This window comes from Tupaia chinensis, unplaced genomic scaffold (genome assembly GCF_000334495.1).
Source record: "Tupaia chinensis unplaced genomic scaffold, TupChi_1.0 Scaffold000243_1, whole genome shotgun sequence".
In the NCBI taxonomy this organism is placed as follows: domain Eukaryota; kingdom Metazoa; phylum Chordata; class Mammalia; order Scandentia; family Tupaiidae; genus Tupaia; species Tupaia belangeri.
This window is the reverse complement of record NW_006159721.1, coordinates 1,127,206-1,140,135: the sequence shown is the minus strand read 5'-3', so window position 1 is coordinate 1,140,135 and position 12,930 is coordinate 1,127,206. Positions and strand designations below refer to the sequence as shown.

Here is a 12,930-nt window from a genome sequence, read left to right as displayed (position 1 = left end):
ATGAGCTTCTCACCTCTTTGCCTCCCCCTGGAAGGTTTATCCGCCTCTTCCAATCCTCCCCAGCTGCCAAGGCCAGCTTGGGGCCCGCCAGGTTGATGGCGCAGCACCCCGTCCCAGGGTAGCGGCTGTGGAAAGGCCGCAGGTCGCCGGCTGGTTACCCCCCCCTCCCCCCCCCCGCGGGGGTGGAGCCTGAGCGTGGAGCCCTCGAGCTGCCCTCTCTCCCCGGATGACGAGTTGCAGGATAACATGGAGTCGGGCAAGATGGCGCCTCCCAAGAACGCTCCGAGAGATGCCCTGGTAAGTGCGAAGGATGAGAGGGAGGGCGCGAAGCCTGCGCAGCTGAGAACCTGCGAGGCAGGACCTAACTGAAGGCCTGAGAGTAGGCTCGCGCGCCGGCTTCTGCCCAGCGCAGGTGGCCAGGAGGAGAGGACGATGGAGGTGCGCGCTCGCCCGAGCCGTGCCAGAGGGTCGCGGACCAATCGCGAACGCGCAAGACCACTTGACTTTTGTCTCCGGTCCTTGTGCCCGGGCCGTCTAGCCTTCTTATTGTCTCTCCCCATCTGCCAGCCCTGTCAGCATCCAGGGTCCTGATGCTAGTGTACCTCACCTCCACGTCCGAAAATGACAACCAGCTGGAGCCACCTCTACCTCTGCTGGAAAAGCCAACCCCAGCCTTTTACTTCTCTCTTTGCCCCTGCCCCCACCACCTCCAAAAAAAGTTTTCAGCAAGAGTGTACAAAGTGATTTGATCAGTGGTGTGATCTCTGACACTCGCTCGAGAGGACAGTGATGAGTGGGAGTTTGGATTCCCAAGAAGGGGGACCTTGTATTGCAAATGTAACTGCTAACCAGTCTAGCCTTGGTTTCTCATACCTAGATTATGCATCTGGTGTTTTTATTTGAATCCACAGGTGATGGCACAGATCCTAAAGGATATGGGAATCACAGAGTATGAACCAAGGGTTATAAATCAGATGTTGGAATTTGCTTTCCGTAAGTTAACAAAACACCAAAAACTTGCCTAACATGTGAGTTTGAAAAAACAGTTTAGGGACCAACAGATGGAGTAATGGTTATGTCGCTGGACTCCCATGTAGTCAACCGTGGTTCCAGTCCCTGACTCCATGGCTTAAAACTCACACTGGCACTGCGTGTGTACCCAAGATCCCAGGAGGAGAATAAAGGAAAAGGGATTGTGGCATGGCCATACCCCCTGGGGGTGATTTCTAGTTTTCTGTCTCTCTGCATCTCTCTCTCTGGTGAGGGCAAGTGCCCTATAGCAAAAGTCTCTCTTAAAAGATAGTTTAATCGTAAGAATATTTTCAACCAAATTATGCTAACAATTACTATCATAGAATTTAGCCCAAAGCAATAAAAAGGACTTTAAACTCGGGTACCATAGTATTTTATGCTGTGATATATGTTTTAATTGATCATATAGATAGGCTATTAAAGCCAAAATTTATAAACTTCCTGGAAATTAGTAGAACCTTTTCTTAAGACAGGTGACCATAAATATTTAGCCATCTTCACATGCCTAAGAAAAGATTGTTTTGTCTTTAAAGGATATGTGACTACAATTCTGGATGATGCAAAAATTTATTCAAGCCATGCTAAGAAACCTAACGTTGATGCAGATGATGTAAGATTGGCAATCCAGTGTCGGGCTGACCAATCTTTTACCTCTCCTCCCCCAAGAGATGTAAGCAAACTTATTTGAGGTTATTTTTGCTTATAATTTTTAAAATTGTGGTTCTAATAAGCTTGTGGGGTTTTTTTGTTTGTTTTTTTGTTTTGTTTTGTTTTGTTTTGTTTTTAGTTCTTACTGGATATTGCAAGGCAGAAAAATCAAACCCCTTTACCACTGATTAAGCCATATGCAGGACCTAGACTGCCACCTGATAGATACTGCTTAACAGCCCCAAATTACAGGCTGAAGTCCTTAGTTAAAAAGGTAAGGATTTTTAATTTACTTTTTTTTTAAAAAAAAAAGGTGGGACATAGGGGTGGTAGGTAGTGTGGTGGTTAAGGTCACTGGACTCCTACATGGTCAACCATGGTTTGAGTCCCAGACCTGGTGGCTTGATTTCTCTTTCTCACTCTCTCAACTTTCTCTATCTTTCTCTCTCTCTCTCTCTTTCTGATCAAATTTAATAAATAAATAAATATATAAAGTAAAATAAAATAATTCTTTAAGAAAGAAGGGGAGACATGATAGAGGAATTTGTATAAAGCAAATTCCTATAGATATTGCCATATATTAAAGGTCAAGATAATTTACTAAAATTGTATTTTAATTTCAAAAAATTTTAGAGCTAGAAGGAACTTTAGTTTTAACTAACCCAGCAGTCATTTTTCATATCAGGAAACTGAGACTGAACTCATTTATGGAGTTAGTAGCAAAACTAGGACTGATTCCCAGGTCTCATAACCCCCAATCTTTTCCCTATCCAACGTTTTTTTGTTTTAGTGAGGCCCAATAACAGAATGCATGTTACATACCATCAAGAATTGGGCCTGCTTTCTGGGACCAGCAGTTATTGTAACAGCTATGTCACTGAACTCCCATGTAGTCGACCACAGTTCAAGTCTCAGACCCGCTGACTTAAACTCACACTGGGCTTTATGTGTGCATGCCCAAGATCCCGAGGGGAGAATGGAGGAGAAGGAATTGTGGCATGGCCATCCCCCCCAGGGGGTGATTTCTCACTTTCTATCTCTCTGTCTCTTTCTGGCAAGTGCACACACCCCATAACAAAAACCTCTCCAAAATAATAATAATAATAATAAAGAAAGAAATAGGTATGCTTTCTAAAGTATTACCTAAGGTTCTCCCACCACTGAAAAAGTTCTCCCCACGTTGGGCTCTTTGTTTTCTGAAATTGACTCTAGAGTTTTATATCTTTTTGGATTAAGACATTGACTAGTTAAATTAAAAGTCACAAGTTAATTGTTACTACATTCAAATAAGACTCTACCTTAAATACCATATACATATATCGGGTAGTCAGAAAAGTCATGATGGAGGACCAGCAGTTAGCATAATGGCTATGTCGCTGGACTCCCACATAGTCGACTGCGGTTCGCGTCCCAGACCTGGTGGCTTAAAACTCACGCAGGGCACGTGTGCATGCGTGCCCAAGATCCCGAAGGAAAAATGGAGGAGAATGGATTGAGGTGTGGCCATTCCCCCTGGGGGGGATGATTTCTCGCTTTCTGTCTCTCTGTCTGTCTGGCGAGCGCACACACCCTATAGCGAAAACCTCTCAAAAAAAAGAAAAAATAAATAAAAAGAAAAGTCATGACATATTTTTCCTATGTTTTTCTATGGAAAAATGCATCATGACTTGCCCAACAACCCAATATATATGTATATGTATACTCATATCTATGTTTACATAGATATGTACATATATATCTGTGCAAGCCCTAGTTTAAATGTTGGATTTAGAACACTGATAGAAGAAAAACAGGACATTCTTGCCACGGATAATCCATTAATAATTTATATCCACAATTCTAATTTTTTTCCTGGTAAATTTAGGAACTTTGAAATCTTAACAACTTTGAAACTAATTTATTTTTAATCCCCTAGGGACCTAATCAAGGAAGGCTAGTTCCACGGTTAAATGTTGGTGCTGTTAATAGCAGACCTACCACTCCTACTCTAGGTAAGTAAGAAGGGGTAATGGCTTTTCTGGCTGGAAAGAAGTACCTCAGCAGTTGGTTTTTAACTATAATCCAAGTCAGACAGTGAGGCAAAAATTCCCGTGTGTGTGTTGCCACTGATAATTTTGCTTGTCCTCTAGTAAAACTATAAACATACATTTTATCAAATTTCAAAATGAAAAAGCCACAGGAATATCTGATCCCAAATGAGTATAAAATTAGATATTGGCCAGCATTATTAGTTGTGGGGACCTGTGTGGCTAAACACATTTTTCTGAGTAGGGAAGCCTATGGATTAGAAATAAACGCAACAATAAACACACAATGACACACAAGTATAGAAAAGGTGAGGACTGGGTGAGTCCAACTTCTTTGAAGGAGAAGTTGTGACTTGAACTGCCTCAGGTTTATTCTTTTAAAGGGCAGAAAATAGGGTAAGAGGGAATGGAATGTGAAGATAATGGGGAAAAAGGAAATGGAATGTAAAGCCAGTTGTTTTTGGATGTAAGTTGTCTGAATATGTGAAAATGACTAGGACCATGTAATTTCTCTGATCTTTTTGGGGTCAAATCTGATAAGCAGATGTGGTTTCTTTTAGCCTCATACTGCCCTGCAGTATTGGGTGTTGGGTATTGACAATAACAGGAAGATAACCTATAACAGGCAGATAGTGTTTTTGTATATAAATGTTCTCAATAGCCATTGTTAAAGAAACTCACAGAAGCAAGTTTTTGTGTGTGTCTAAAGGTCACATGTTTTCTCAGATTGGCTGCTCTCTATGCGGAGAAGACTGGATTAAAAATAAACGCAACAATAAACACACAAAGACACACAATTTTAGAAAAAGCGAGGACTGGGTAGGCCCAACTTCTCTAAAGAAGTTGCCAACTTGAACTGGCCTCAGGTTTATTCTTCTAAAGGACAGAAAATGGGGTAAGAGGAAATGAAATGTAAAGAAAATGGGGAAAAGGAAATGGGTAAAGCCAGTTGTTTTTAGATGTAAATTGTCCGAAGATGTGAAAACAACTGGCGCCATATAATTTCTCTATTCATTTTGGGTCCAAATCTAATAAACAGATGTAATTTCCTTTAGCCTCATACTGCTCTACAGAATTGCATATTAGATAGTGACAACAAAAACTAACCAATAACAACAAACAAATAATGTTTTTGTATGTACGTGTTCTCATAGCCATTGTTAAAAAACCTCACAAAAGCACATTTTTATATGTGTCTAAAAGTCACATATTTTCTCAAATTAACTATTCTGTACAGTTAGTATATACTATGATACCAACAACAGTTTACTCTTAGCTATGTCCTTTCTGTCATATATGCAAATGAAGTTGCCAAACACATTAATGGCAATAGTCTATTATTAGAAATTAAAGAAATTTCTGAATAAATTGGTAAGAGAATATAGTTAAAAGATGTCCAAGATGTATATAACTCTTAAGGAGCGCAAAGAAAAAAACAATTCTATTTTTTTTTGAGGGTTTTTTTTGTTTTTGTTGTTGTTGTTGTAAGGCACGTATGCTCACTGGAAAGACAGAGAGACAGAGAGAGACAGAAAGCGAGAAATCACCCCCCAGGGGGCATGGCCATACCACAATCCCTTCTCCTCTGTTCTCCTCTCAGGATCTTGGGCACGCATGCACATACACCTGGCATGAGTTTAAGCCAAAAGGTCTGGGACTCGAACCACGGTCGACTACGTGGGGGTCCAACAACATAGCCATTATGCTAACTGCTGGTCCCCTAATATTAAACTTTATAAAACAGAGAACTGATGATCCTGTATTTGTCAGTGGGAGCCCCTTCAAGCTGTGCCTTGGCTCCTTTCTGACAGATCCCCATCATCTGTGATCATTTCTTGCTTTCTGATATAAGATGTTCTAAGTCCATCTTATGTTTTCCTGCCCCAGTCCTAGAATCAGCCACTTTTCCAAAGAGCCCTTTTCCTTTTAATGGAAAATGGTATTTAGAAACCATTGTTTGTTTCTTTTTAATGTTTCTTTTTAATGTTTCTTAGATAATAAACAAATAGTGGACTTAGGTTTCCTGATGATTTTCCTACATTCCTTTTTTTTCCTGCTGATTTTTTTATAGTCTAGTAATCAAAATATATTCAGAAAAATTCCCCTTTTCTTTCACCAATATTAATTTCTTGATTCTTGTTGCTTATAACAAGTGTTGTAGCTGTCAAATAGCTCTAGTGTAAGCATTTGATTTTGAGGTGTATATATGTGTAGACCATCTCTTCGTATTCTTAGAGTATAAATTTACATTTCAGCATTTTAAAACCATCTTGGTATAGAATTAGTTGTACACTTCCAATTACCTACATGTCACCTTTGTTAGCAGAAATTTGCATAAATAATCTGTGTAACTTTTTGATTATATACTGTTTATTTATGGATTCACATTAGTGAAGTGAATTTCAATGTTTTAAAACTCCAAGGCCAGGACCAGCAGTTAGCGTAATGGCTATGTTGCTGGACTCCCATGTAGTTGACCGTGGTTCGAGTCCCGGACCCGGTGGCTTAAACTCACACTGGGAGCATGTGCATGCATGCCCAAGATCCTGAGAGAAAAGGAATTGCAGCATGGCCATCCCCTCGGGGGGTGATTTCTCACTTTCTGTCTCTCTGTCTCTCTCTATCTGGCGAGCGCACACGCCCTATAGCAAAAACCTCCCCCCCCCAAAAAAAAAAAAAAAAAGCCTAGGCCATGGTAATCAGTTATATCTATTGGGCAAGTAAACCAATTTTAGTAAGTAGTTGTGATGTTTTTTACTGTACATGCTTTTTTTGTGCATGCTTTTTTTGTGCATGCTGTAGACATTTTCAAAACCTAAAGTGAGAGTACTATCAAGAACTATTAAAAATGTAAGTTTCAATTCACACTGGGCACATTTACATGCATGTCCAGGATCCCGAGAGAATGGAGAAGGGATTGCTGTGTGGCCATCCCCCCCCCGGGGGGATTTTGGTCTTTCTGTCTGTGTCTGTCTCTCCAGTGAGCACATGTGCCCTATAGCAAAAATCTCTCTTAAAAAAATACAAGTGGGTGTCATGGGTGGTTAGTCATTATACTCCCACATGGCGTACTGCAGTTTGAGTCCCAGACACAGCCGGGTGCATGTGCATGCATGCCCAGGGTACTAGGAGGAGAGTGGAGAAGAGGGGATTGTGTCATGGCCATCTCCCCTAGAGGGGATGTTTTCTCACTTTCCCTCTCACGCTCTCTCTTGCAAGCGTGCGCACATTATAGCAAAAACCTTAAAAAAATAAATGCAAGTTTCAAACTTTAAAAAATAATGTTTTCTAAAACTTGAAACTTAAGCATTTATTCTGTTCAGTTTTAAAGCCTAAACTCCATACCTACTTAAACATATCTTCTTGTTTGTTTCATGTTTTTGTTTTTAAAGAAATTTTTGCTATAGGGCATGCGCACTCGCCAGAGACAGAGACAGAAAGCAGGAAATCACCCACCGGGGGATGACCACACTGCAGCCCCTTCTCCATTCTTCTTTTGGGATTTTGGGCACACACACACACACACACACACACACACATACATGCTAGGCTTGAGTTTTAAGCCACTGGGTCCGGAACTCGAACTGCAATTGACTATGCGGGAGTACAGTAACGTAACCATTACACCATGTGCTGGTCCCAAAACATATTTTTTTAAAGAAATTTTTGTCTTGGGATGTGTGCACTCACTGGAGAGAGAGAAACAGTGAGAGGAAAAGTGAGAAATCGTCCCCCAGTGGGGATGACCACATACAATCTCTTCTTCTCCATTCTCCTCCCAGGGTCTTGGACTCACACACACATGCACCCGGCATGATTTTCAAGTCACCAGGTCCAGGACTCAAACCGTGGTTAAGTGAGAGTCCAGTGACATAACTGCTACATCATCCACTGGCCCCCCTACTAAAATGTATTAATAATCTCTTTTAGTAATAGTAATGAGCAGTGGAATACCTGCATACTGTTAATTTTCTTTTCTTGATGAAATAAAATACTTACAATGATTCTTCAAGCTTCACGAAGTTCTTCAGACTACTCTTTTATAAATGTGTAAAATTGCCTAAGGATGGATATATGGTAGAGTAAGTTCTCAAAGTAAGGTTTGGGAGAGAGAGCACTAGAACCCAGACTTCTGGTTAGCATTGAGCTTTCTTCCTTTTGTCTCTAGAGATGATAATAGTTGTAGTGTCTTCAGCAATGCTATCCCTAAGTAGACTGCTGATTCCAGGGGTAGGGGATGTATGGGAAGCCTGAACATCCAAAGAAAAGATTGAAAACAGGTATGTTTTCTTTTTTTTTTTTCTTTTTTTTTTTTTAGAGAAAGATTTTTTCTATCAAGTGTATGTGCTTGCCAGAGAGACAGAAAACAAGAAATCGCTCCCCGGGGGTATGGCCATGCCACAATCCCTTCTCCATTCTCCTCTCAGGATTTTGGGCACACACGCACACATACTCAGCGAGAGTTCTAAGCTGCCCAGTCCAGGATTCAAACCACAATAGACTACATGGGAGTCCAACAATGTAACCGTTACACTGTCTGCTGGTCGCCACAAATGTGTTTTTTGAGAGCAGTGATATAAAGTGTGCTCGTGTGTGTGTGTGTGAAATCTTTGAGTATTGCAAAATTTATTAAACAAACACTTGTTAAGTGCATATTAGGACCAAGCCACAAGAGCTATGTGCTCATAGGATAAAAAATGTTAACCAGGGGCCCAGAAGATGGCATACTGAACTCACACATGGCCGGCTGTAGTTTGAGCCCCACACCTGGTGGCTTGAAACTCAACATAGGCACGTGTGCGTCCATGACCAAAATCCCTAGAGGACACTGGAGAAGGGATTGAGGTGTGGCCATACCCCTGGGAGGGGGGGATTTCTCACTGTCTGTCTCTGTCTCCCTGGCAAGCACACATAGCAAAATCTCTCAAAAAAATATTAATAATAAAACCCCCATGACATTACGGGAACTTCAGAGACAAGAAATAAGACTTCTAACTGAGCAAATCAAGGGAAGTTTTATGAATTGGGTTGGCATTTGAGTTATACCTTGGAATAATGGATAGAATTTAAATGAGGGGTTTAGACTAAGTTATATCCAAGATCCCTTTCTGCTTAGAAAGTCTTTGCACATAGGGAATTAAAATGTTTGACCCCATTTAGTTGGCTTTTTTTAAAAAAATTATTTATTATAATCATGTTTATATTACAATGAATCACATATAACTTTACAGTGTATTACATTTCTTTTTCCAGAATGAATACCATGCATATCAGTCAATACAGAGACATTAAAATCCCCATTTCATCATCCAATAGCTTTTCATTTTTTTCCCAATTATTATTATTCCAGTTATTTTTTTAAATAGTCAATCACTATAGTTGGCGCTTTTATTGTTGTTGTTAGATGCATGTTGGCTTAGTTTCATGGGCATAGTAGATCTCCAGTTCTCAGCAAATAACAGATTAAGAGTGATGAGACCAGCAGTTAGCATAATGGCTATGTCGCTGGACTCCCATGTAGTTGACCACGGTTCAAGTCCAGACCCGGTGGCTTAAATTCATGCCGGGCACGTGTGCATGCATGCCCAAGATCCCGAGAGGAGAATGGAGAAGGGATTGCGGCGTGGCCATCCCCTCTGGGGGGTGATTTCTCACTTTCTATCTCTCTATCTCTCTCTTTCTGGCAAGAACACATGCCCAATAAAAAAAAAACTCAAAAAAAAAAAAAAAAGAATGACACCTAAATAATTAATAGAAAAGTTGGATCTTTATCTGGTAGTTTATTTAAATTCTCAACTTCATGGCTTGATTTGGCTAAAATTCAGTACTTACTATGTAATAGATGCTGTTTGAAGACCATTATAGGGATCCTTTTATTTCATTCTCATAAGAACTCTGTGAAATGGTATTACTACCCCCACTTTATAAATGAGAAAGCTAAAATACAAAAAGATTAAGTTGCCGAAGGACACTCAGCTAGTAGGCGATAGAGCCTGGATTCAAACTGAAATAGGTAGGCCCCAGAGCCTACATTCTTTATCACTGTACTTCTGAATTTTGTAGCATGTAGCAAACTTGTAAACATTTTCAAAGTTACTTTGCTCTTCTGATTATTTTTCTAATCTTTCATTAGTTCTCTGTGCTTTGAAGGTAGTTTCTGGTAAACTAAGAAGTATATAAATCTCTGTAAGTCATCTAACATGGTCTGTTAATTATAACTACAGCAACCCCGCAAATAGCGTCTGTCCCAAATAAAGTTGCAACTTCAGTGTCAGTGGCAAGTCAAAGATTTACGGTGCAGATTCCACCTTCTCAGTCCACACCTGTCAAACCAGGTAATGTGATGAGTGGGGTGGGGAAGACAGGCTTGTGAATAATTCTCAACTGTAGAACAGTTCATGTTCCTATAGCAAGAGAGTGACAGTTAAATTGTTTTAATATCCCAAATCAGGGCTCCTCAGAGTGGTCTATGAGCCTCCTAAAATTGTATGGTTTTATATATGTGTAACATTTTCAGGGAGAGGGAAGAGTATTGGTATATGCATCACATTCTCAAAGAACACTGTAAACTAAAAAAGTTAAGGTCCACAAATCTAAGGCATCTTCAAGGAAAAGCCCTGAGGTAAAAAAGCTCAAGAAAATAATATAAATTAATGATGAATATGTATATGCAACCCAGAACAGAAGTTTAAATTCAAATGAAAATTATACTTTTACTCCTATAATGTCTATATAGATATGGTTGCAATAATATTAAGTAGAATTGTTATAGCAGTTTACTAGTGCACATGTTTAGATTTTACATCTTCTGAAATCTTAATCACATACACTAAATACAGTATTTAGCCTACACAGGAAGCATGGTTCCTTGACCTTGAACTGGTCCCTTTAGTGTACTGTTTCCCATGACTAAGTACTACTTAAAATTTTAGGTGAAGTTAAAATATAATAGAACCTCTTTACCTTTGTACTAGATGTGTTCAAGTAGGTTTAATCTTTACATATGCATAGATAAAATTATCACAGGGACCAGAAGTTAGTGTAATGGCTATGTTGCTGGACTCCCACATAGTCGACCGCGGTTCAAGTCCCAGACTCAGTGGCTTAAACTCATGCCAGGCATGTGTGCGTGCGTGCCCAAGATCCTGAGAGGAGAATGGAGAAGAGATTGTGGCATGGCCATACCCCCAGGGGGTGATTTCTCGCTTTCTGTCTCTCTGTCTCTGTCTTTCTGGTGAGCACACACACCCTATAGCAGAAAACCTCTCCAAAAAAAAAATCACACCATACCCCATAAATATGCCCAAGTATTATTTGTCAATCAGCAAGATTTTTTTTAATTAATTCAACTCTTAATACAGTATAATTACCTATGTTTCTTCTGTTGGGTTGTGAGGAAAGTCATGATGCATTTTTGCATAGAAAAACATAAAAAAATACATCATGACTTCCCTGACAACTTAATATGATGTAGCTATACTTCATGCTATTAAAATTGGTATTAGAATTACATTCAGCTTTGTTGTGTACTTTTTTACCATTTGTTTTTGAAACTGAGTGATTTATATTTTGTGGGGACTTTCTTCTTGTTTACAGTACCTGCAACAACTGCAGTTCAAAATGTTCTGATTAATCCTTCAATGATTGGGCCCAAAAATATTCTTATTACCACCAACATGGTTTCATCACAGAACACAGCCAATGAATCAAACCCACTGAAGAGAAAACATGAAGATGATGATGACAATGATAATATGTAAGGAATATGGTCTAGTTAGCTTTTCAAAAGTGTAATTGGTTTTGAGCCCAATATACTGAATTAAAACATTCTAGATTTTAAGTTTCATCTTAGAAGTAAAAGTAGCTGCAATATTTTTCATATTAGTTAAATCTGTTAGACTTCTTTAGTGAGAATACAAATGTTTTTTTTTAATTAGGCTTTAAGTATGAAAAGTTAAGTACTTGTTTCTTAATAGTTTCATTAATATTGAGTCCTACTATGGCAATCCTATTTTAGAAAGTTTTCTAAAATGCATCACTGACAACAGCACTTAAGTTTTAGTTTCTACAGCCTGGTCAGTGAAATAACATTTAACAGCATAATTTCTAATCTACATTTAAATACTAGTTCATTTTCTTTTCTTTTTATATTTATTATTTTTTTAGAGGTATTTTTGCTGTAGGGCATGTGTGATTGCCAGAGAGACAGAAAGACAGAAAGTGAAAAATCAGCCCTCAGGGGGGGATGGCCACACTGCAATCCTTTCTCCATTATCCTCTTGGGGTCTTAGGCATGCGTGCACACATGCCCGGTGTGAGTTTTAAGCTACTGGGTCCAGGACCTGAACTGCGGTTGATTACATGGGAGTCCAGCGACATAACCATTACACCACCTGCTGATCCCTAATACTCGTTTGTTTACTAAGATAAAATATTCACTTTCATTGTCACTAACTTTTTTGACCAAATCTCTCAATTTAGGAAACATTTTTAAGGGTAGATTTAGAGGGATTCTAAATTCATTCTGAATGTACTTAAATTGTTTCTTGATCTTTCCTAAACTCACCTCCTCAACTCCCATTTATTTTCTGTATCTCTTCCCTATAGATTTAGTTTTCTCCTTGTTGCTCTTAAAATTTTAAAAGGCCATAACTGGAAATCTTAAAAAATCATTCCTGATTATATAGCTCAGTGTCATGTTAATATTTTTAAAACATGTTCTACATGTTTGATGCTTTATGTTCACTTTAACCTGAAGGTTTGCATTTGCTCTTTGGGTTGTATCCCATGTCACAGTTCCACTCTGGTTTTGTCAGGTAGTTCTGCATCAATTACATCCAATTTTAGTCTTGTATTCCAAGTTGATAACTCCACCATATTTAACATTTCTAAACTTAACAGAGATGCATTACCTTAAAAATCTGCCTTGATATATATTTACACTGGACATAGGCAAAACCACTGAAAAGCAAATGTTACTCCTTTATACAACATGCATACATACTTTGAGCACTACTGCTTGAATCCTCCTATTGGTAATAATTCATATCATTTTTCTAGCTTGTTGCCGAAGATGTCACACTTAAAGATGGGACCAAACCTGAAAGGTTCCCCTTCCTTTATAAGGCCAACAAGGAAAACAAATTGATGTGATGTAATTTGCATTTACATGCATCCTACATAGGTTTCCCAGTAATGTTGTCATGATGCTATACATCTTTCC

The 12,930-nt window shown here is 39.1% G+C and overlaps 1 protein-coding gene across 2 annotated transcripts; it reads left to right on the top strand.

The window, feature by feature from the left end:
• The first annotated feature begins 233 nt into the window (after positions 1–233).
• Positions 234–11,472, top strand: TAF9B (TATA-box binding protein associated factor 9b). Of its 2 annotated transcripts, XM_006148776.3 has the most exons (7): positions 234–297; positions 912–993; positions 1,566–1,702; positions 1,820–1,954; positions 3,596–3,671; positions 9,932–10,042; positions 11,304–11,472. In XM_006148776.3, the coding sequence occupies exons 1-7, from the start codon at positions 247–249 to the stop codon at positions 11,465–11,467; spliced, it is 756 nt and encodes a 251-aa protein (XP_006148838.1). In that variant the 5' UTR covers positions 234–246; the 3' UTR covers positions 11,468–11,472. The 2 variants fall into 2 exon arrangements, with proteins under 2 accessions (XP_006148838.1, XP_006148839.1); XM_006148777.3 differs by lacking the exon at positions 9,932–10,042.
• The last annotated feature ends 1,458 nt before the right edge of the window (positions 11,473–12,930 follow it).